This window comes from Magnolia sinica, chromosome 7 (genome assembly GCF_029962835.1).
Source record: "Magnolia sinica isolate HGM2019 chromosome 7, MsV1, whole genome shotgun sequence".
Classification (NCBI taxonomy): domain Eukaryota; kingdom Viridiplantae; phylum Streptophyta; class Magnoliopsida; order Magnoliales; family Magnoliaceae; genus Magnolia; species Magnolia sinica.
Genome location: NC_080579.1, coordinates 21,151,030 through 21,175,398, shown reverse-complemented (window position 1 = coordinate 21,175,398; position 24,369 = coordinate 21,151,030). Strand labels below are relative to the sequence as shown.

The following is a 24,369-nucleotide window of genomic DNA, read 5'->3' as shown; positions in this document are numbered from 1 at the left end:
TTATTTTTTCTTTCTTGCAGTGTGTATCTGCTGATGAAGACATGTTCTTGCCTTGAATTGAAATCTCATGTCACTAAAATTTGCTTGATTCTGTGGAAATCTTTAGGAACCCTGAAGAGATACCATGGGGTAAGACTGGTGCTAAGTATGTCGTGGAGTCGATTGGCGTGTTCACGGACAAGGACAAGGCTTCTGCCCATCTCAAGGTTTTCTATAATCTCTATAATTCCTTATTTGTTGTATATGACTATAATTTTTTATCCAAAATTCTAAGACGTACACATCGCGTCCCGGTTGCTATATACGGTATCTTTCCATTGCATTATCCTTCCATTGCACTTCGGTGAAATCAAGTTAACACTGGCGAAACCGCAGTTGAAAATCCTATTAGTAGGTTTCAAATTGCTTTGGGCGATGGATCTCCAAAATGTAGTACTCTCTAGTCTCCCAAATGAAATTGGGGATATAATCCACTTGAGGTACCTACGTCTCATGGTAATTCAAATGCTACCATCCACTATAACCCGCTTGTCCAATTTACAAACACTTCATCTACACTGTCGGGTTGGGTTCGACATACAGTTGGATGATATTTGGAAGATGGAACAGATACGACACTTACTGCTACCATAGGGATGTTCAATCAGCAAACGCATGCCACTCCATCTCTTAAGCAATCTCCAGACTCTAAAGGTAGGAAAGGCAGACAACTGGATAGAAGCTGGGTTAGAGAAACTGACCAATTTGAGAGATTTGGAATTGCGTGATCTGGAAATGACATCATCCCATTCCATTTGTAAATTGGTTCGCCTCAGATCATTATCGCTAATCACAAGATCTAGATGTTCGATTCCAACTTTTGAGTCCTTCTCAAATCATCAGCATTTATATAAGATGACATTGTCCGGACGCTTAGAGAAATTTCTGGATCTACATGGATTCCCACCTAACCTCACCGAGCTACACTTGAATGGGTCCCAAATATAGCAAGATCCAATGGATTTTTTTTTTTTTATGCAATTAGAGTGTTTTTGTTTTTGTTTATTATGTTTGAGGATTTTGGAGAGAGGTTTTTGGGTTTAGGGCTTTGAGTTCAAGAATTCAAAAATACGACCGTTAGAGACTGAGGATTCAACTATTAAATATGAAATTCAAAAAGCACTTATATATGACCATGGAAAAAGTAGACATTTTTGCAATTTATACAAGGGAAAATGTCTAGTGTTTTGTAAAATGTTAGTCAGCTTTCAAAAAATAAAATACGATGCTACCACTTAAGGCTAAGTTGTTTGTTGCTCTATCTCAATATACATGTTGCTCTGATAGCTGTTATTGATTTTCTCTTCTCCTTCTGTCTCTACCTTGATCTGTGCTTTTGCTCTTTTGAAGTTGTCCAACACAGGCAACAGACTCTCTACCACTTCTCCTTGCACGTTGGTCACCAGCGAAAGCCGTTCTCTTTCAATCCTTTTCCTAAAATTATCAAAGTCAGCACTGATACTAATAACCCTATCCCTTTCTGACGACAACTCTTGAGATAAAGCAGCAACTTTGCTATCAAGAGATTTCTTCTCGACTTCGATGGATAGAAGAAAGGACTCTATCTCAGCAACCATGGATTTGTCACCATTTGCTAAAGCTTCTTTGAATGCCTGCAGTGATTCCATTACAAGCGAAGTCGTTTTTTCTTCCTCCTCAACGACGCTCCCATCATTTGCACCATCCTCAACAGCGCCTTCATCAACTGTGCTTTCCTGTTAAATAGGGCCATTAGAAGTGAAATGTGTGAGGTACGAGGAAAAATATGGTAGCAGAGTTAGAAAAAGGGACATAGATTACTTTGAAAACTCACATGCACACGGGGGGAGAGAGTTGAAATATTTTATTTTATTTTTTAATTGAGGAACAATAGCTTTGAAAGAATGTCATGGCCAACTTAGTGAAATAATCATCACTCCAAAATGTTTTTTATAACTTGAAAGAAACAACCCAGATCATAAATGAAAATTGTGAAATGGGTCATGCTAAGCCCTTATGCGCCAAACCGCAAACACTTTTACATGTGCCTATAAATGCCAACTTGGCACATGTGGGACATCCAGTGTTACCTGCACACATCGCATGGGTGCCAAGTGTAAAAGTGTCTGACATGGAAAACTCCAAATATCTAGGTATGGGGACACTTCCGTACATGAATAAATAGTATTTTAAATAAATAATAAAATAAAAATAAAACAAAATGATGAAAAAATTGTAAATAACTTCGCATTTCACAGTGATTGATCAATTGTAAATTGTTTGGAATCTTATATGATTTGTGATATTTGGCATATTTTGATAAACATGATGCATAGGTGTAGTATATGCCTTTTGTTAATGGTTAGAGCAATCAATAGTTGTGAAGCTAGTTCCATTACATTAACTAGAATTCTTTGCTTGCTTTACTCCTATTTTTAGGAAATGGTGAAGGGTGGGAAGCTAATCTTCTCATTTGATGCAACAAAGAAAGCTCGCTTTGGCATGGTTGGTTTGATATTATCTTTCAAGGTTAGGTTGCAAGACTGCCAATTCCTTTTGGACTTCCAAGTAATCAAGACACAAGAACAGAACACAGTTCTGTTGGGGCTTTTGATACTGAATATTTCTTGCTCATTCTGCTTATGAAATTCTAGTCTCATCTTGTCTATCTCATGAACAAACCTCATCAAAATTTGAACCCACGCTTCAATCGTTTATCTGCTGCACAACAACAATGTAGATCCATGTAGGATACTGGATAAGCTGATGAATCCCATGGCATTCGACATCAGGTTACAAGGATGCACATATCATTCTCTCGACTTGAAGAGCTTTTTATTTTATTTTATTTTATTATTCTCCAACACTTGATACTAAATATAACATTTTGCTCATTGGTGGGAGTTCTTGGAATGGTAAGAGCCTTTTATTTTATTCTCGCTTGTACAGATCTTTGTTGGTGCTTTTCCGTATTTAAAAGTGTCCAGGAAACAACTCTTTACCGGCGCTTAGATAGACTTTTAGCGGTGCTTTTCCCACTTTTACCTGTGCTTCTGTCAGAAATACTAGCCCCAACAAAAGTGCCGCTGAAACCAGAGAGACCGCCGCAACAGACTCTACTATTAGCGGCGTTCTAAGAAGCGCCGCTTAAAATGGCTTAGCGCCGCAGAAACTTTTAGCGACATACCCCCCTGGCGGCGCTGGTCTAGCGCCGCAAAAAGTATATGCCGGCGTTTTTAGGGGGTTTTAACGGTGGTTTTGGCCGCCGGTAAAGGCTAGTTTTCTTGTAGTGTCAGGTGGGCCATTACGAGGTTTAGGTATAACACCCAGTGGGGTAGCCCACCAGAGTGCTGTTGAACCGAAAATGGATTGGGTACCCCCTACCACCATCCCGGTGGCTGGTGGTCGGTGCTCTGTTGACCCCACCATGATGTATGTGTTTCATCCATTCCTTTCATCCATTTTTAAAGATCATTTTAGAGCGTGATACCCGGAATGAGAGGGATATAAATCTCAGGTAGACCACACCACAGGAAAACAATAGTGATAGGATATCCACCATTAAAATCCTCCTAAGGCCCATTGTACTGTTTATTTGACATCCAATCTGTTGATTAGATCATACAGATCTAGATGAAAGTAAGAAACAAAGATCATCTTGATCCAAAACTTTTATGGCCCCAAAAAGTTTTTAATGGTCGACGTTTATTCAACACTATTTCCTGTAATGTGGTCATTTGAGGTTGTGATGTACCTCATTTTTTGTTTTCAAAAAAACAATCGATGGATAGTATGGATGAAACACATACATCATGGTGGAGCCCACAGAGCACTAACTACCAGCCATTGGCCGATGGCAGGGTGAGTGGCCAAGGGATGTTGTACCTGATGGACGATGGATCTCGTGCATTTAAAAGTCGTTTCCCTCCCTGATATAGGAAGAAATTCTTCCACTTTCTAAGCAAAGTGATCCCACACTTGCAGTAGCTTTCATATCTCATATTAATGCACAAACAGCTATCAGAAACTGAACCAACTCTAAGATCACTACAACAATTCAAACTTTTTGCAACAAGTCAACTTGTTGCTAAAACCTCAAAACTCGTCGTTAAAAATTTTTTGCGATGAGTGTTGATCATTGCCAATTTTGTTGCAAATACGGCGTCACAAATTCTATTTTACGACAAAAATGTCAAGCCGTCGCCAATGACTCAATTATTTGCGACGACCTAATAACTTGTCGCAAAATATATTTATGTACTGACGAGTTGACACGTCGCCATTGCATATCGTAAAATATCGCTAAATATGACACTCGTCGCAAATAAGAACATTTTATGACAAGTTATCATTGTCGCTAATAATCCCAAACTTGTTGCAAAAGTTTTTTGGCAACGAGTGTTGCTTATTTGTGACGATTGTTGCTTATCGTCAATTATGTTTTAAATACTAATTATTTTTTATGATATGTTGTCACTAAATATAGCTTATTTTTCACGAGTTTACAAGTCGTCATTACATATCATTAAACATCGCTAAATATGAAACTTGTTGCGAATAAGAATATTTTGCGATGAGTCATCGTCATCGTTAACAACCTAAAACTTGTTACAAAAGTTTGTTTGTGACGAGTGTTGCTTGTCGTCAATTTCATTGCAAATACTAATTGTTTGCGACGGTTTAATAAGTTGTTGCTAAACATATCTTATTTGTGATGGGTTTATACATTACCATTACATATTGTGAAATGTCGCTAAACATGAAACTCGTCGTAAATAAAGACGTGTTGTGACAAATCCACTTATTACTAAAAAATCATAAAGTCGTCGTGAAAGCCTTTGTAGCAACAAGTGTTGATCATCACCAAATACCATGTCACAAATTCTGATTAGTGATAAAAACAATAAGTTGTCGCCAATGAGTAATTATTTGCTACGACCTAATAAATTGTCGTAAAATATTAGTGACGAGTTGGCATGTCGCCATTACATATTACAAATCGTGGGTAAACTTAAAACTTGTTGCTAATAAAGACTTTGTGCTATGAATATACACATCACTAAAAATTCTAAACACATCGCCAAATACTTTTGTCAACGAGTATTGGTCATCGTGAATTATTTTGATTTATTTATTAGCAATATTTTTTCCTGTTTGAACCAACTAATCAAACAAAATAACTTGTATTAATCAATATTCATCATTATCCATTAAAATATAAAACTAATTTAATTAAATTAAAACTAAATTTATAATTATCCAAAATACAAAAAAGTACACATGTCCAAATTGTCCAATAAAAATTAATAAAAAACAATAAAAGTAATGTGCGTCTTCGATAATGCTGTGGGGAGTAGGAAGATAACACCAGTCTATAGGAATATCTACAAAATAATTAAAATAAAATATGATAGTAACTATTCTATATTACTTGTATATAGAATTTAAATATGACATTCAACTTAGCACTGAGGTTCTAATTGGGATTGCTGGGACATGAGGGTATACACCATCTCCTCCAATTGAGTATATCGTGTCTGCATATTATTTATCATCCCTTACAGGACCTGCACCTCAGTCCTAAGCCCAGCCAATATTGCCTCTACTTGGTCGGCCCTCCTCGTAGCCTTATCCACTTCAGCATGGCAACGATGGTTGATGTAGGTACCTACCCATACCCTAGACCACGGACGTAGCCAGATCTAGAGTCAAGGGCCCTAAAACATGTTTCGTCTGCTGTCAACGATATAGTGTCCTCCGACTGAGATTGAGTATGAATTTGTACCATTTCATTCTTTAATATTAACACAGCATTATTAGTATGACATGAATAAAAAATATAACAAATTTAAAGTTAAAATTATTCTTACATATAACTCCTCACAACGCGGAGTCACCCAAGTGTCCGTCATCTTCCTAATGTGTGTATTCCGATAGAAAGTAATAAGATCAGGCTACTGCTGGGTCTCCTGGTCATATTATTTCATTTAAACAAAAAATATCATATTTACAAGGTTATAATAAGTAATGTGATTAATAAAATAAATTAATAAATGTAAGAAAAAAAAGTAAGTTATACTATCTCATTGCGAAGCCGAACAAATGGCTTCGAACTATCCGTGTGGTTCACCATAAGCTTGGAGCAATTCTCTGTGTTTATCTTACTCCTTTTCTGCATTAAAAGTACAAACAAGTTATCGCAATACTTATAACTAAGTTATTGAAAACAAAACATTAATGAAATTTTGATCTCACCAAGAATGCATTGGACTCGAGAATGTTGCAAATTTTATCCGAATCCTCGAGGGAGATGCCACCATACGGGTGTTGTTGTGCCCCTTCACGACTCCCCCATTTTCTTATAATAGGAATGACACTGACTCTTATATTGCCTGAACCAGTTGCCCAAATATATATTATGCCCCTTTTTAACATTACCGAGTTCAACGTCAATGTCAAATTTATCGATAAATAATATATTACATAAATATTAAATTTGTAAATAAAAGCTCATCTACGTTGGATCCATCTTATTAATGGTTTGGATCACTCCACACACGTTTAACCAAGTGGTTTGGCTTTAGTTTTTGTAGCAATTCGTTTTTTCAACTCATGGATGTGATGGTTAAGATATAGTCTAACAAAAGTGATTCTTAAGAGTCAGAATCAATCCATGATTGCTTCCACTAGGTGAATGGTTAGATTGTTTACTAGGTGCATTTTCCCATACAATCCTGTCCTTAAAAAAAATAATAATAATAAATAAACAAATAAATAAATTTTTTGACTAGATGGTTAGCTTATACTCTACCCAAATAAGAATACAGATATAGATGCTCACCGGCACACTTGGGAACCTGTGCACTTTCGCACACATTTATCGTGCACAAAATTCGAATGATCCATGTGATGCAGCACCCCTTGAAACCCGAAGTACAAACTTTCGGCCTGATTTAAAACTCTGGTGGGCCATGACAAACAAAAATAATTTCCTCCCTTGATTTGCCTCTATCTTTGCTATGGGCCACCAGAGTTTTGAATCAGACCGAAAGTTGGTCCAAGAGGATTTCAAGGGGTGCTGCATCACATGAACCGTTCAAATTTTGTGCCCATGACACGTGTGCTACTCACCTAATAAGGTGCAAAGGGATATATATATATATATATATATATATATATATATATATATATATATATATGGTGGATTTGATTGGAGTGGATTTGATATAATATCTATGGTGGGCCCTGTAAAAATCAAGAGTAGACGTGTCTATTCCAACTATTTTCCTCGGTGTGGTCCACCTGAATAATGGCTAGGCTTAATTTTTAGGTTCTGTACCCACCATAAGATTACACAGTCTCGAGCTATTTGGTTTCAGGAGGGCGACCACAACACCCAATTTTTCCACGCGACTACGGTAAATCGCAGGAACCACAATGCTATCATGGAAGAATTATCTAATGGTTGGAGTGGATCACACATACAAATCAAGGTGAGCCCCATAAAAGTTCAAGGTAGAACGTCTGCTGAAATTCTTTTTTCCAATAAAAGTTCAAGTTGGAGTACCGTTTGATGTCCAGCCAGCACGTATCAACCAACCTTTTATATAAATATGACATCCAACCCGTCTAATAGGTTGGTCCATTACGAGCATTATTTTTTGTAAAACACCACAACAACCATATATATAAGCCAGTAGGCTAAACACGTACAATTTGGTTGATTTTAATGGTGGGAATTTCTATCTTAACTATTTACCATGGTGTAGCCTAATCGTGTGTTGAATCCACCTTAGTTTTAAGCCCTTGTCCAAACATGAGGTGCCCAAATGATGGACGGGATGGATCTACTCCACATAAATTCTTTCCTTCTAGGTATGTGAAAGCAATGCCCCATTACCCTTAGCAAGGTCATGCAAACTTTATACTAATATTTGGGAAGAGGAGATACGTGAAGGGAGAGTAAATGTTGGATGGGCTATATGCTATTATAGATTTGGACCATCCAATTCAAAATCAGATCCATGCATTGGATAGATTATACGTCAACATGCCAAGGGCAAAAAAGAATTTGATGATCTTATGATCAATCATGTCAAATACTTATGAAAGTGTTGGTTGTTAATAAAACAGTACTACTACACACACCAATAGGGCAAGCCAACCAAGTCATGGAGGGGGCATTATCACGTAGTGTAAGCTACATGCCAATGAAGGCTTCTGCTAGGCATTGGCTTAATAAAATAGAAAAGAGCCCATCAATTCATGTTTATTGAACACCAATCATTCCGCATGTTAGCCAAACTACTATGCACTACCTACATGTATGGTTATCAAGACCTCTGATCTGGTGAGCCATCGTATCATCTTGAACGCCTACCACAAAATCATCATAACCCACTTGCCACAAGAGCCAAACCATTCATATAGTGGGGTCCACTGCGAACATACCTGCCTCAAAAAGATAGGTATAATTCGAAGGCAAACACGATCAGAGATCACCAATTGTTGAACTTGACCATTGCTTTGACGCCGACTTCTATTTGGACTCCACCATTGAAAGCCTCTCTTCTTCTTTACTACAGGATCGAGAGTTGGATGGATCTCTTTCTTCTGACTTCTTAGGAATTAGGAATAACATCCACCCGCTCACAACACAATCCACGTCCAAATTAGGGATGCCAATTTCCTCGCACGCATTAGTAAATGTTCCTGCACTCGAAACCTAGTGGGGCCCACCTTGATGTTTGTACAAAATCCACCCCGTCCATCAATTTTTTGAGCTCATTTTAGGGCATGAGACTAAATACGAAGCAGATCCAATACTCAAATAGGCCAGAAATGTGAGGATTGAATGCCTACGTTGAAATATTCGTGGGACCACAGAAGTTTTGAATCAGGGTAATATTTGTGTTCTCAGTTCATTCTAACAGTAACGATATTATGAAAGGTATGGATGGCATTTAAACATCACTATCGACCCATGGAGGTTTCAACGGTAGGAATTCCTCTACCCACCTTTTCGTTTAGTGCTGCCCACATGAGTCTTGGATCATGGTTATTTCGGTCCCATGTCCTAAAATGAGCTTACAAAAAGGATGGGCGGGGTGGATTTTGCACAAACATTGCGGTGGTGGTCCGAACAAGTTTCCAGCGCAGGAACTTCCCGCCAGAGGCTTCGGTAGGAGCAGTCCGTAGTAAGCGCTTTCGAGAAATTTACCACTGTACAGCCCATTTATGGCCCATTTACCTTTTAAGCCCACTTCCTTTTATCTCACCAGAATAAGCCCTAGCTGTACGGACGACTTGCCAAAGGTTGAAAATGACCCTGCTATATCAATTTCACTCCAGTCTCTCCTTCACGGCAAAATACAATACACGTCCGAACTCACCTATGTCATCTCTATTTTTTATTTTCACCCATTTTCTTCACTAAATCTCCATATAATCTCCATCATACTATCGCATTACATCTTTCATGTTGCATTTTACTCAAGCCCAAGTGCATTATTTTTCTGAGAGGACGCCAATGCATTGATAAATGTGAAATCTTGAAGACCTTTCTCCGAAGAACATGTTTCACATCAACGCACTCTTATTCTTTTTCTGGAACACGGATTTCACCGAGTGTTAGGGAGTGATTGGAGTTCGCGGTCAATTACCTTGCATTTTAAATTCTAGGTAAATTCTTAAGTATTTACCTTGAAGTTTGTGGTCAATTTCCAGTGGTTAATTTCATGCATTACTTAGTCAATTTTATGTGGCTATCTAATAAACTCGAAGAAGTTTGCGGTCAATTTGACAAAGTTTCGCAGTCAATTTCACTTAGTTCCCGGTCAATGTACTCAATTGATCGGTCAACTTCATGCATCACTTGTTCAATTTCATGCATTTTACAAGTCAAATTGTAGTGCATTATTGTAACACGATTGTGAAATCGTAGTACATTCTTTTTGTAATACGACTGGGAATATTATATATTGAATACATTTGTTGTTTTCTTTGAAATTGTGAATTTCTTACCATTACGATTCAAATTTCCAATAAGACAATCATTTCACAGTCAATTCTATGCATTTCACGGTCAATTCACTTCATTTCATGGTTAATTCCATGCATTTCACGGTCAATTCCAGCGATTCCCCTTCACTTCACGGTTAATTCCATACATTTCACAGTCAATTCCCTTCACTTCATGGTCATTTCAATGCATTTCATGATCAATTCCCTTCACTTCACAGTCATTTCCATGCATTTCACGGTCAATTCCTTTCACAAAAAAAATGCATGGAATTGAATATGTGGACCCCACTTTAATGTATATGATATATCCATATCATCCATTTATTTTATTATAACATTTTGAGGCATCAGACCAAAAATGAGGCTAATCCAACACTCAAATGGCTCACACAAAAGGAAACAATGACCTTAATTCTTATACCATTGAAAGTTATTTCCTTAATTGGGCCCACATTGAGGTGTTTTCGTCATCTAACCCGTTCAAAGGGTCACATAGACATGGATAAGGGGAAAACAAAAATATTAGCTATAGGTAAAACTTATAAAGGCCCAAAAAAGTTTTTAATGGTAAGTGTTTGATTCCCGCTCTGCCCCATTTTTTTGCTCATGCCCTAAATTCAGCTAGCATAAGAAATGACTTGTGTGGATACATCACATACATCATGATGGGCCCCACGTTGATTTTGTAAATTTCTCAATTGAATTGTTAAAAAAGTAAGTTGTCACATCTACATTGGAAAAGATGTGGTAATTACCTAGGTAAATAATTGTTACCCATTTACATGGTACTTATAGTTGAGCCCAAAAATCAGATAGGCACTCACTTTACTTTGTACTCATTTTCAATCACTTCAGGACTGAGAAGTGAGTGAAATTCAATGCGAAGTGAAGGGGACCTGCCCTAGAAGTGAGTAAAATTGACTGCGAAGTGAGTGAAAATCATCACGAATTGAGTAGCATATTTGAAAACTTTGAAAATCTGACCGCTAAGTCGATCATATTTGAGATAGTACAATGGTGGATTTCCTACTACTCGGTCAAATCCACCTTATACATGTGAATACTAAATGAGTTATATTATTGTGTTTGTTTTCAGAAAATGGCTTCGGTAATGATCATATGCTCATATGGTGGGGAGTTAGTTAGCAAAAATAATCGATACATGTACAAGGGTGGTTACTCGAAACCTACTGCCATGGGATTTGACACTATATATGAACAGCTTGTATCGAAAATGCACAGAGTTGCGAAGACTAGACCTAAGCATTACAATATAAGGTTGAAAGTACTGTAACCTTGCACAAACGAATCAGTCCTTCTCGTTATAATTGAAGACAATGAAGATGTGAGAATGTTCCTATCAGCAGAGCTGAAGCATCTAGATCTCTACATCCCTCTATTCATCGAGACAATGCAGTGCGTTAATGAGGCAGTACTCAAACACTCGGTGGCTTCAGTGCGTTCGAACATAACGCTCCAGTTGTTGTAAGTTTGGGTGAGGAACATGGATGGAAATATGAATATATGACATCACCTTCACAGGTTCCTTTAAGCAACACTCCAATACCCGAGCCGACTCAGACATCAAACTTCATGACAAGTCAAGTGAGGGCGTCGGTTGACGTGAATTTCAGAAGTGAATATACAGCATCACCTTCATTTACAAGAGTAGACTTGCCCTCAACATCTAACACAAGAAACGTAAGTGGAAGCGACATTCCATTGCCTGAACAGGCTCGAACAACGAACTTCACCATCAGGCTTCCCATTGTGCCTTTCGTTCCACATCCAAGAAATTCACTATGGTGTGTATGGAAGATAAGTGTGAATGGAGGGTACACACATCTAGGGTGAATGATGCAGGGATATTTAAGATTAAGACTTACAGGTCCATACATACATGTGGAATGTCATGGATGAAGAACGATGATCGACAAGCAAGCAATAAGATGGTTAGTGAACTGGTTGTCAATCGCATTAAGCAGCGCCTGGGGTTAAGGCCAAAGGACATTATATTCATAATGCAAGAGAAGTATAATATGCTTATTAGCTATAGGAAGACATGGAAAGCTAAGGAGATTGCAATCAATCACATAATGGGGTCTTATGAAGACTTTTACAAAGAATTCTCAATGTACTTGCATGAGTTGAGGATGGAAAATCGGGGGACAGTGACTGCTCTACTTGTGAATCAATAGATGATGAGGTTTGAGAGATATTTTGTTGTGCTCGGACAGTGTGTCAGAAGTTTTCAATCATCTCTGCGAAGGGTCTTAGTCATTAACGGGACGCATCTAAAAGGTAAGTACAAGGGTGTTCTGTTCATTGTTACGGCTTTGGATGGCGACAATCATATCTTTTCAGTCACTTTTGCTATCGGAGAATCAGATAACAGTCGCAGTTGGAACTGGTTCCTTACATACCTCAGCGATTCGTTAAGGGATCTACCTGGTCTTGTAATAATATCAGACCGGCATAAAGGTCTAATGAAAGAAATTCCCCAGGTCTTCCAAGTAGCAATCCATGGCTACTACACATACCATATATACCAAAACTTGGTGGACACATTAAATGACAAGTCGTTAGAAATCTACTACTGGCAAGCTGTAAAGACTTGTAGGAGGGTTGAGTTCGAAAAGTTAATACATGATATCGAACTTGCCAACCCCCCGGTACATGAATGGCTGAGGAAAATATGTTATGAAAAGTGGGCATCTTCGCACTTCCCAAGAGAAAGATTCAATTTGGTCACTATAAACATAGCTGGGTGTGTGAATGCTCTATTCAAAGAAGCACAAGAATATCCGATGACTATACTAATAGAGACAGTCAAAATGAAAATTCAAGAGATGTTTTATAAAAGAAGAGAATCAGTATCATTATTTGTTGGACCGTTGACACCGTGGGCTGAGAAACAATTAAAGGATCTCATACGGAAGGCACGAGATGTTCGTTGCCACACAATTTCCTGGGATGAATACTATATTGTGGGAGACTACAATGATACCATCAAGCTCAATGAGCTTTCATGTACATGTCGCGAGTTTAAAGTAAAGGAATTGCCTTGTTTTCATGTTCTTTTAGCATGTATAAACTATAATCTTCCTCATTATTCGTATTGCACCCTGTTGTACACGGCGAGAAATTACCAGATCACGTATGAAAATTCCGTGTACCCAGTACGGGACAAGAGTCAATGAAAAATTTCTTCTAGATTCAAGGAGTATTGTTTGAGTATCAAGCCCCCACTATAGATAAGGTCAGCTAGAAGACCAAAGAAGGCATGGATCTTTTCCCGTGGAGAGAAACGAACAACAAAAATATGCGGATGTTGCAAACAAACATGGCATAATTACCGGAGTTGTAAATTTCCAATACCTCTAGAATAATGTAATTTGAAGTGCATTTTTTGTAATATGATTGTGAATGTTGTATAATAAATACATTTGTTCCTTTCTTTAAAATTGTGAGAGTAATTGAATACATTCACTCGACGGTCAATTCCCTTCACTTCACAATCATTTCCATGCACTTCATGGTCAATTTCCTTCACTTCATGGTCAATTCCGTGCATTTCACAGTCAACAATTCCCTTCACTTCAAAAGAGTAATTAAGGAAATAATTTAATAAAATCATATTGGTATTTGGAATTCTTTTGAAATGAACTTTATTCACTTCTCTCTTTACTCTTTAAGATGTTTTCATGGTGTCCATGTGACCAAATCAAGATCTAAATTTTATACAGTGGCAAAAGCAAGCATTTTTAGTTTAAACACACTTTGAATGACATGGTCTTTGGTCCCATATAGGTACAAATGATATTTTTATGTGAACAGCATAACAAACTAGTGTTAACTTATAAGTGTTAAGCATAAACCGAGCAGATCTAAAAGCATAAACTGAATCGTTGCCCAAGCCTGGTCAGAGTAGATTGTATGAAGTTTACAGTAATCTTAGAGTGTAAAAAATTTTTCAAGTCTATGCATTTCAGTCTGACTTTTTTCTCTAATCATGATAGCCTCGGGAAGGTTGATCCGAGGTATCGGTTGATTGCAAAAGGGATGATTAAAACTATATTGGGTTATCTTTCACGGTCAATTCCAACGATTCCATTTCATTTCATGGTCATTTCCATGCATTTCACGGTCAATTCCCTTCACTTCACGGTCATTTCCATGCATTTTACGCTCAATTATGGCGATTCTCCTTCACTTCACGGTCAATTCAATGCATTTCACGGTCAATTCCCTTCACTTCATGGTCATTTCCATGCATTTCACGGTCAATTACGGCAATTCCCCTTCACTTCACGGTCATTTCCATGCATTTCACAGTCAATTCCCTTCACTTCACGGTCTATTCCGTGCATTTCATGGTCAATTCCTTTCACTTCACGGTCAATTCCGTGCATTTCACGGTCAATTTCTTTCACTTCACGGTCAATTCCATGCATTTCACAGTCAATTCCGATGATTCCGCTTTACTTCACGGTCATTTCCATGCATTTCACGGTCAATTCCCTTCATTTCATGGTCAATTCCATGCATTTCACGGTCAATTCCCTTCATTTCAAGGGCAATTCCATGCATTTCACCATCAATTCCGGCAATTTCGCTTCACTTCACAATCATTTCCATGCATTTCACAGTCAATTCCCTTCATTTCACAGTCAATTACCACAATTCCACTTCCCTTCACGGTCAATTCCCACAATTCCACTTCCCCTCAAGGTCATTTCCATGCATTTCACAGTCAATTCCCTTCACTTCATGGTCTATTCCGTGCATTTCATGGTCAATTCCTTTGACTTCACGGTCAATTCCATGCATTTCAAGGTCAATTACGTCGATTCCGCTTCACTTTACAATCATTTCCATGCATTTTACGGTCAATTACGCCAATTCCGCTTCACTTCACTGTCATTTTCATGCATTTCACGGTCAATTCCCTTCACTTCACAGACAATTCCATACATTTCATAGTTAATTCCGGCGATTCCGCTTCACTTCACAGTCATTTCCATGCATTTCATGGTCAATTCCTTTCACTTCATGGTCAATTCCATGCATTTCATGGTCAATTACGGCGATTCCACTTCACTTCACTGTCATTTCCATGCATTTCACGGTCATTTCCCTTCACTTCATAGTCATTTCCATGCATTTCGCAGTCAATTCCCTTCTCTTCATTGTCAATTTTGTGCATTTCACGGTCAATTTCTTTTACTTCACGATCAATTCCATGCATTTCGTGATCAATTACGACAATTCTGCTTCAGTTCACGGTCATTTCCATACATTTCACCGTCAATTCCACGCATTCCACCAACAGGTCATGTCAGCCTTGCTTACTAAATGAAGGGTGAAAATTGTGAGCAAAAATGTGTGCAATTTGTGTTCCTCTAGGGAGAAGATGCTAGTCTGTTTACTAAACTTTTTTGGAATTTCCCATACTTACAGATACTACCATGTGCCATCGATTTCATTCTCCATATTATTAAATATTTTTGTATCCTTTTCATCTTGTGGTGGTTAAATTAATTCAGTCTTTTCTTTGTTACATAATTTTTCGTGAAATGGTGGAAGCTATTTCTTAGAAGAAGTTTCCTAGAAGAGCAAAAGGTGAAAAGGCCTATTTGCCACCGGATGGTTCTGAAGGGGAGACGGGCCGGATGCTCATCTATCGATTCTTAATAGTATCTTCTAATGTGCATGTGAAAAACAGTTTCTTTGTGTATTTAGATAGAAGCTCTGATGATGAGAGTGAATAACTATGCTTTCTTCAAGGTTTGATTTCATTTGTAATAGATCCTTTCATCCCCATTCTTTGCACAATTCCTTTCCTAAGCTGTCTTTTTATTCTAAACCTGGAATGACATCTTTGGACTTAAGAACATGTTCTTCGTATTTTGCAATGTAGGGCCCACCATAACATTTATTTTCCATCCAATCTATTCATAAGGTCGCAAAGACCTGGATGAAGAGGAAAAACAAATTTCATAATGATCCAAAACTTATATGACCCCTTTTAGACGTTCAAAGAAGCATTGCAATATTTTATGCCACGGTCAGACCTATAGCTACGGATTATAACCATAGCTATATACACGATCCGTACCTCTAAAGGCTTCCCACAATAATCAAAACCAGATCGGCGTGGGTTCGCCAAATTGATAGCTCCCCCGCCACTTGCTGGCCTGTCCAGTGGGGCCATGCACATCTGGCGAAACCCCTGTGGCTCCGGATTATAACTGTAGCCCCCACACACACCACTCATTTTTATTTATTTATTTATTTATTTGTTTGTTTGTTTATTTTTTTTACACACACTCACGCCTTTTCAATGACAATTTGGAATAAAATGTAGATGGCATACATAACTAGGCCGGGTTTTGCAATGACTCAACCTACATTGCAATTTTCATGTTGATTTTTTATCTTGTGGAATGGGCCATAAACAGGTTGTAGAGTAGGAAATTTCTCGCATTATCTCCCTGCCAAAGAGAGTGACAAAGAGACACAAAAGCGATCAAAGTTTACTGATGAACCTCCTGTAGTAAATGAATCTGCCAAACCTGAAATGCAGAATGCTTCCAATCCAAAAAATGAAAATACAATGCCTAAGGAGGAGGCTTCTGCAGTTGGTCTCGATGAATCAAATATGGAGGACAATACTGATGAAGAGGATTCAGAGGAAGATGTTGGTGAATATCAGGAAATGGATGGTACTGTACTATCGGATCCTCATGAGGCAAGATTTTTTTCCTCGGTATTCAGGGGGTGTTTGGATGGGCTCTCAGCCAAATTCATTGATTGTGTAATTAATGTGTTTGATTTACCTGAAATGCTAAATTTACTAATTACTAATTCCCAATTTAAAGAAAAATGGGCACAAATCTTGAATTTGGCAATTAAAAAAAAAGAGTTAGAACTCCCCAATTCATGAAGTTGGGAAGTCAAGGAATTTTTTATGGCTACGCTGGGTAATCAATCCACGGAATCAGTGAACTTTGCAATTTTCAAATGCTAAATTCACGAATTGTGTAGTTATTGTCTTTGGTTAATCTAAATTGTTGAATTTACTAAATACTAAATGTTGACTTAGGAAACAGGCACAAACAATGAATTTAACTATATATATATATATATATATATATATATATAAGAAAAAAAAGAAGGCAAAACTCTCCAATTCATGAATCTGGAAAGTCAAAGGGTGAATGGATCCACACCTTCTGCAAAACGTCTATTTTTTTGGCCATCGATCTGAGGGCTATGATCATAATGGAACGTCAAGTTTCCAAGCAATTGTTTGGATGGTTCTCGTAGTCAGGACAAAGTAATTCTCTTGAGAGAGATGGGCAATCAAATGTGGGCACCATGCGATGGACAATGATGATGCCCTTTTCTAGTGTATTGATTAAGAATCATTCATTTCCTAGTCATTGATCAGATGGGTAGGATCATCCAATCAAAGTGATTATTCTGGGAGGGATTTACAATGAAAAGTGAGACCACATGGAGGGTCCAGGTCATTGATAGGACCTCTTGTAGTCTAATGCGGACCATCTTCAATCCATTGATCGGATGGTTTGGATGATTATATTAGGGTGTTTTTGGAGGAATTCTCCAGACAAAGGGTGGAAATGATCTAAAAACTCAGATTAACGGAATACCTTCTTATTTTCAGAGCTACAGTGCATTTATGTCAGGTGACTGAACATTTGTACAAGGAAGCCTTCTGCATGATACAAATGAAATAAACACAATTAACTCCTTGTAGCATGTCGGTATACATATAACATAAACAAATCACAAATAAGACAAAAAAAAATTGGATGATGATGCAACTGTTGCCAGCCTAAATGTTCACACACTAAAAAATCTGTCGCAGATTATTAATAAGTTGCCATAGTTGGTCACCTGTATCTCACGAGAAAATTAAGAAACAACGAGGAATATAACTGCATTATGGCCTAATATGGGCAACCAGGAAGACAGTAAATGGGCAGAGCCGGCAGAACCGAATCAGTTTTGTTGAGCAACTCCAGATAAACTACTACCATTAATCAACTAGGGCTACGACAAGCGTAATTGTTGGATGAGTCTGGCCCAGTAATTATGAGACCAACAATCACACCTTTTCCATGGAGTAGATTCTTCTCCTTCATTAATGAGTTTTGGAGAAATGCACCCCAATGTGCACTAACAGATCAACATGGTCGAGAGTAAATATTTTCATCATTAAGGAAATGAAACAGCAGTTGAATTAGTGTGGTCAATTCCATGCATTTCACCATCAAATCCGACAATTCCGCATCACTTCACGGTCATTTCCATGCATTTCATGGTCAATTCCCTTCATTTCACGGTCAATTCCATGCATTTCATGGTCAATTCCCACAATTCCGCTTCACTTCACGGTCATTTCCATGCATTTCATGGTCAATTCCCTTCATTTCACGGTCAATTCCATGCATTTCATGGTCAATTCCCACAATTCTGCTTCACTTCATGGTCATTCCCATGCATTTTATGATCAAATCCTTTCACTTCATGGTCTATTCCGTGCATTTCATGATCAATTCCTTTCACTTCATGGTCAATTCCATGCATTTCACGGTCAATTCCAGCGATTCCGCTTCACTTCACAGCCATTTCCATGCATTTCACGGTCAATTCCATTCACTTCACAGTCTATTCCATGCATTTCACAGTCAATTCCTTTCACTTCACGGTCAATTCCATGCATTCACAGTCAAGTCCGGCGATTCCGCTTCACTTCATGGCCATTTCCATGCATTTCATGGTCAATTCCCTTTACTTCGCGGTCAATTCCATGCATTTCATGATCAAGTCCTTTCACTTATGGTCAATTCCATGCATTTCATGGTCAATTCTGGCGATTCTGCTTCACTTCATTGTCATTTCCATGCATTTCATGGTCAATTCTAGTGATTCCGCTTCACTTCACTATCATTTCCATGCATTCACAGTCAATTCCCTTTACTTCGCAGTCAATTTCGTGTATTTCACGGTCAAATCCTTTCACTTCACGGTCAATTCCATGCATTTCATGGTCAATTCCGACGATTCCGCTTCACTTCATGGTCATTTCTATGCATTTCACGGTCAATTCCATGCATTTCATGGTCAATTCCCACAATTCCACTTCACTTCACGGTCATTTCCATGCATTTCACGGTCAATTCCTTTCACTTCACGGTCTATTCCGTGCATTTCACGGTCAATTCCTTTCACTTCACGGTCAATTCCATGAATTTTATGGTCAATTCCGGTGATTCCACTTCACTTCATGGCCATTTCCATGCATTTCACGATCAATCCCTTCATTTCATGATCAATTCCTTTCACTTCACGGTCATTTCCATGCATTTCACGATCAATTCCCTTCACTTCACGGTCAATTCCGGGCATTTCACGATCAATTCCTTTCACTTCATGGTAAATTCCATGCATCATGGTCAATTCTGGCAACTCTGCTTCACTTCACGGTCATTTCCCTTCACTTCATGGTCAATTCCGTGCATTTCACGGTCAATTCCTTTCATTGCACGGTCAATTCCATGCATTTCACGGTCACTTTTAGTGATTCTGCTTCACTTCACTGTCATTTCCATGTATTTCACGGTCAATTTTGTGCATTTCACGGTCAATTCCTTTCACTTCATGGTTAATTCCATGCATTTCACGATCAATTTCAGTGATTCTGCTTCACTTCACAGTCATTTCCATGCATTTCACGATCAATCCCCTTCATTTCACGATCAATTCTATGCATTTCGCCATCAATTCCAGCAATTCCGCTTCACTTCATAGTCATTTCCATGCATTTCATGGTCAATTCCCTCCATTTCACAGTAGCCTTGGGAGGCTTGATCCGAGGGATGGTTTGATTGCAAAAGGGCTGATTAAAACTATATTGAATTATCTTACTGGTCCTTAAATCATTATGCCATTAAAAGAGAGGCACAAGGCCGCATTCCTCTGACCTTTGGTTTTATTGGGCCGAACACAGGTCGTAGAGCCAGTTTATGCAAATTGTACTTGGCGACTATCTTTTCGGGCAGTGCATTGCCTAATGAAGCTCAAAAAAATCCGACTAAATGGGAGGTCATGGGGCCTACTGGGCTTGTCGTACATCGTGAATGCAGATTCGGACCACACAAGGAAATGAATGAATCACACTGTCCAGTCGGCACTTGTAAAGTGCAAATTGCCCTAGGCTTGAAATAAAATTTTGTGCTTTTTAAACAAATGGCCCTGCCAATTGAGACAGTGAATTGGGGCATTTCGGTGGTCGGATTTCATCTAAATTTACACATTGAATATTGAAGATATGTCCCTGCAGCAGGGTGGCCAAATATGACCCTTGATCGAGAAACAGTAACTAGAAATGGGTCCCACACGGCCATTTGGATGAATTAGCGGAACCCGGGGCCAACTCACCTAAAACTAGGGTATAAAACCCTTTAGCCTCTCTCTCTCTCTCTCTCTCTCTCTCTCTCTCTCTCTCTCACTCACTCCTACAACAATTGCAGAAAAAAGAGAGCGATATAGGAGAGAGAAGAGAGAGAAAGTGATGGAAGGAGTGTGTGTGGGTGCATTGTCGAAAATCTCGACCCTATCGTCATAGAAGCTACCTCTAATCCAAGGTAAGAATTCGAACTCCCCTCCATTTCTCCCTAGTAGGGCACAAATGATCAACAAGGCTCTTCATGATATGTGTATGGATGGGACTATTTCCTTGCTTAGATAATATTTTGGTCTTGTGCTTGGATATTTACTTGATTAGTGTCACTTGATGTTTCGTTATGATTTGCTTTTGCTATTAACCCTAGGTTACCTTATCTCGACCACTAAGGGTGCAGGTAACGATCATGGGCCGCGATTTAAGCTTAAAAACTTGTTGTGTTGTTTTATTTAAATGATTTATCTCTGAGAGACTATTTCAAATAATCTATTGTAGTCCATATATTCAATGAAAAGCTTAAGACATTGCATATCATTTCAAGTGTCTTTTCTCATATTCTTAGATAATCTCTGAAGAGTGAATATTAGATTGTAACGTACAGGCTTCTGAGAATATAAAATAGTGTCTGATCTTACCGCTATTTAGTATAATAATAGCCCATGAGATAACATCCAATTATACCATTTAAACACCTTACCAGGACACTAATGATTGTTAGCAAAGTATCTCTCATTTTGTTCAGTACAAATCAACCAGAATCCAGTTGGAAATGATATTTTACTTAGGCATGGTGTCTAACAATTGTTATCCAATGGTCGTTAGGTAATTTCAATGCTACATGCTATTAAATACCTTGCCTGTAGGAGATCGTTCTCAACTCTAAAAAAACTCATACTAGGTACTCTACATTGATTTGAAGTTTCGGGTTTTAAAATAGAAAACACGAGCATTAACTTGCATTGGTTTGGAGGGCATGCACAATACTAACATGGGAGAGAGAAAATGTCACCCTGATCCAAGAAATCAAGTGGTAGATCGAGTGAAAGATACCTCATCTCAACACTGAGGTCTTGGTATCAATTCCCTAGTGGGGGTGGCTAACAGTGAAGTGTGAACTCACATTGGGTGTACTAACAAGCTAACACTATATATATAAATGAGTGAAAATAGGGGGATTTATTTGGGGGGGCCCACCGGATCGACGCGCCCCCGCCAAGATGTCCAGGGAGTGGCGTGGGCACCACCGATTTGGCGAGCCCACACCAAACAACCAATAAATAGGGGGGGTCTCACCTACCAAATCGGCACGCCGCCAACAGTCCAGGGCGCCCCCGCCAGAGAGAACAACGATTGACGTGGGGGCCGCTGCTTCGGCAAGCCCACACCGCAATCCAAATTAAGTGGGGTCTCACCTCCCATTTCAACGCGTCCCTGCCCAGAACTCTAGCAACTAGTGGGTTGTCCGCCAATTTGGCGAGCCCACGCCGAAGCCCCATTTCAGTGTGGGACCCTGTAACACGTGTGGGGCCTCATTCCATAAACCTTTTATGCTCTTCCATCCCTTTTCCCTCCCATTTCTCCTCCAAAATTGGATTTTCTCAAATATCCCTCCCTCCTTTGCACACCCAAAACCCATCTTCCCTTGCACACCCCAAACCCATCTTCTCTTGCACACTCCCCTTGCACACCGAAAATCTATCCTGCATTGCACGCCCAAAACCCATCTGCACACTCAAAACCCTTCTTCTCTTATACACCGAAAACCAATCGTCCCTTGCATGCTGAAAACCCAGCCCACACTGAACAACCAAAACCCTTCTTCTATTGCACACCGAAAACTCACCTTCCATCTCCATCACCTACCAAGGAAGAAAGATGAGCCTCCTTGCAACCCTCTCTTCCTTTTTCACCATTACCTTGGTACTTTCCCTCATGGGAAAGAAAAGAGTGACCCCCGATCAGGCGGGTCCAAGCCGTGGGAGAAGATCGAAGGGAAAACATAGTGAGCAAGTGAGACCAAGCCATGATAGAAGGTTGAGCAAACACAACGATGATAATGCGAGACCGATCCTCGAGAAGAGGTCGAAGAGAAATTTCGACACACGTTCTTCCCCTGAGTGAGTCATCCCGCCCAGCATTGAATTCAGGAGCTTCAAGCATCAAAGGGTCGTGTTCGAGGCAAATGTGGATAATAACATCTTCGGCATGTATGATTTGATCAACTGCATCCTAGACAATGGTTGGGGACTAATGTTTGAAGCAACACAGGTTCCGAGTGAGAATCTAGTGCAAGCATTCTATGCACAAATTGTTGATGCCAAGATCAAACCTCTTAGATTCAAAGTTATCCTTGGCAGAAAAAACGTACAACATTGGTGTGAAATCCATCGTTACCCTACTCGGTATGGAGCTCAACAATGTGCACATCAAGGAGAGTAACCTAAGGGATAAGGAGACATGGGATGAGCGTGCTCTCCACTTGTGCAGAAAACTCGTCGAATGGAGAAGAGGGATCAGCATCAAAGCCAAAAATTTGACATGAGACTACCACTTGCTCCACTACATATGCACGTATAACGTGTACCTAAGATCTAACAACCGTTCTGAGGTTTCTCGGTATATGGTAGAATTCCTCTACCAGGTGGGGCAAGGAGAAAAGGTATGTATCTCCACCCTTGTGCTGAGACAGATTGTGAAGGCCACACTAGGAAAGCGTGAAAAATTATCGCTTTCTTTTGGTCGTCTAATTTGTAAGTTGGCACGTCAATACAAATTCATCCACCCGGATGAGGTCCCATACCCAATTAAGGTGATCAACGAGGATACCATAAATCGTATGGAAAAAAGCTCTAATCAGCCCCAGGGTAGTATTGAAGAATCTAGGGATGAGGAAGATGAGGAAGATGAAGAAGAAGAAGAAGAGGAGAAGGAGGAGGAAATAATGATGAAGACATCGATGAAGATTTTGTACCCCCCCCATACATGAGCGCTTCAGTCGGGTGGAAGATGGGTTGGCCTCGGTTCAGTCTGAATTAACTAATATGAGGGCTGAAATGAAGACCTAGAAGACCGAATAGTAGCAATGGAACCAGAAGATCTTCTGCACCCTGAAGGAAGTGTTATGTTGTGTTTAAAAGGATGGAGCAGCACCGCATCCGACTGATTCACAGGACCATTAGGTCTCCGGTTAAGCCATGTTTGTGGTTATGTGCATTGTGTTTACTGTGTTGTAAGAAGTGGATCATTTCAACCTAGTAGTTTAATAGTTAGTAGCTGGGTTAATTATGTTTTCCACTTGGTTAGGTATCAATGGGAACAATGAACAATCTCATATTATAAATGAAATTGTTTCCGCTTTAGTTTACCATGTGCATGTGCAGTATTGCATTATGTGTATTGGGTTAATTATTTCCTCATCATTTTCGCCATTCTTGCATAAATAGCAAACTAATTCTGTACCTTTTGTTTGTAATCTAACCATCTGATACAAATTCATTATGCTAACTTTTTTGAGTTGGGCAGATACCTCCAAGGAAAAGTGCAGCTTCTTACGGGTTATGATCTTTTCTATCTTTTTTATTTGCATTTGTATGAATATTTCCGCAACTTGATATGATTGATATGCTTGAGATGGGATATGAGTTATCAAAATTATGACTTGATGGTCACATTGGATTTTGCTCTCTATTATAGATGTCTGTGCAGGGTACCAAATTATTATAATAGGCTTCAATGTACTTTTTCCACAACAATCATTCTGTTGTTTAATGTGCCCTTGTACATACACATGCATCCATAGACAAATTGTAATTATGCAGATACACATGAGTGTT

The 24,369-nt window shown here is 39.0% G+C and overlaps 2 protein-coding genes across 2 annotated transcripts; one reads left to right on the top strand and one right to left on the bottom strand.

Moving 5' to 3' along the window:
- Positions 1-1,280: 1,280 nt before the first annotated feature.
- On the bottom strand, positions 1,281-11,810 carry LOC131250590 (uncharacterized). Its single transcript, XM_058250877.1, has 4 exons — positions 11,696-11,810; positions 6,274-6,410; positions 6,098-6,190; positions 1,281-1,754 (listed from the first exon to the last, which is right to left on the bottom strand). The coding sequence occupies exons 1-4, from the start codon at positions 11,808-11,810 to the stop codon at positions 1,281-1,283; spliced, it is 819 nt and encodes a 272-aa protein (XP_058106860.1).
- A 138-nt stretch (positions 11,811-11,948) lies between these two features.
- LOC131250589 (uncharacterized) lies at positions 11,949-24,097 on the top strand. The gene is made up of 4 exons (XM_058250876.1): positions 11,949-12,227; positions 12,279-13,071; positions 16,503-16,792; positions 24,059-24,097. The coding sequence occupies exons 1-4, from the start codon at positions 11,949-11,951 to the stop codon at positions 24,095-24,097; spliced, it is 1,401 nt and encodes a 466-aa protein (XP_058106859.1).
- Positions 24,098-24,369: the final 272 nt, after the last annotated feature.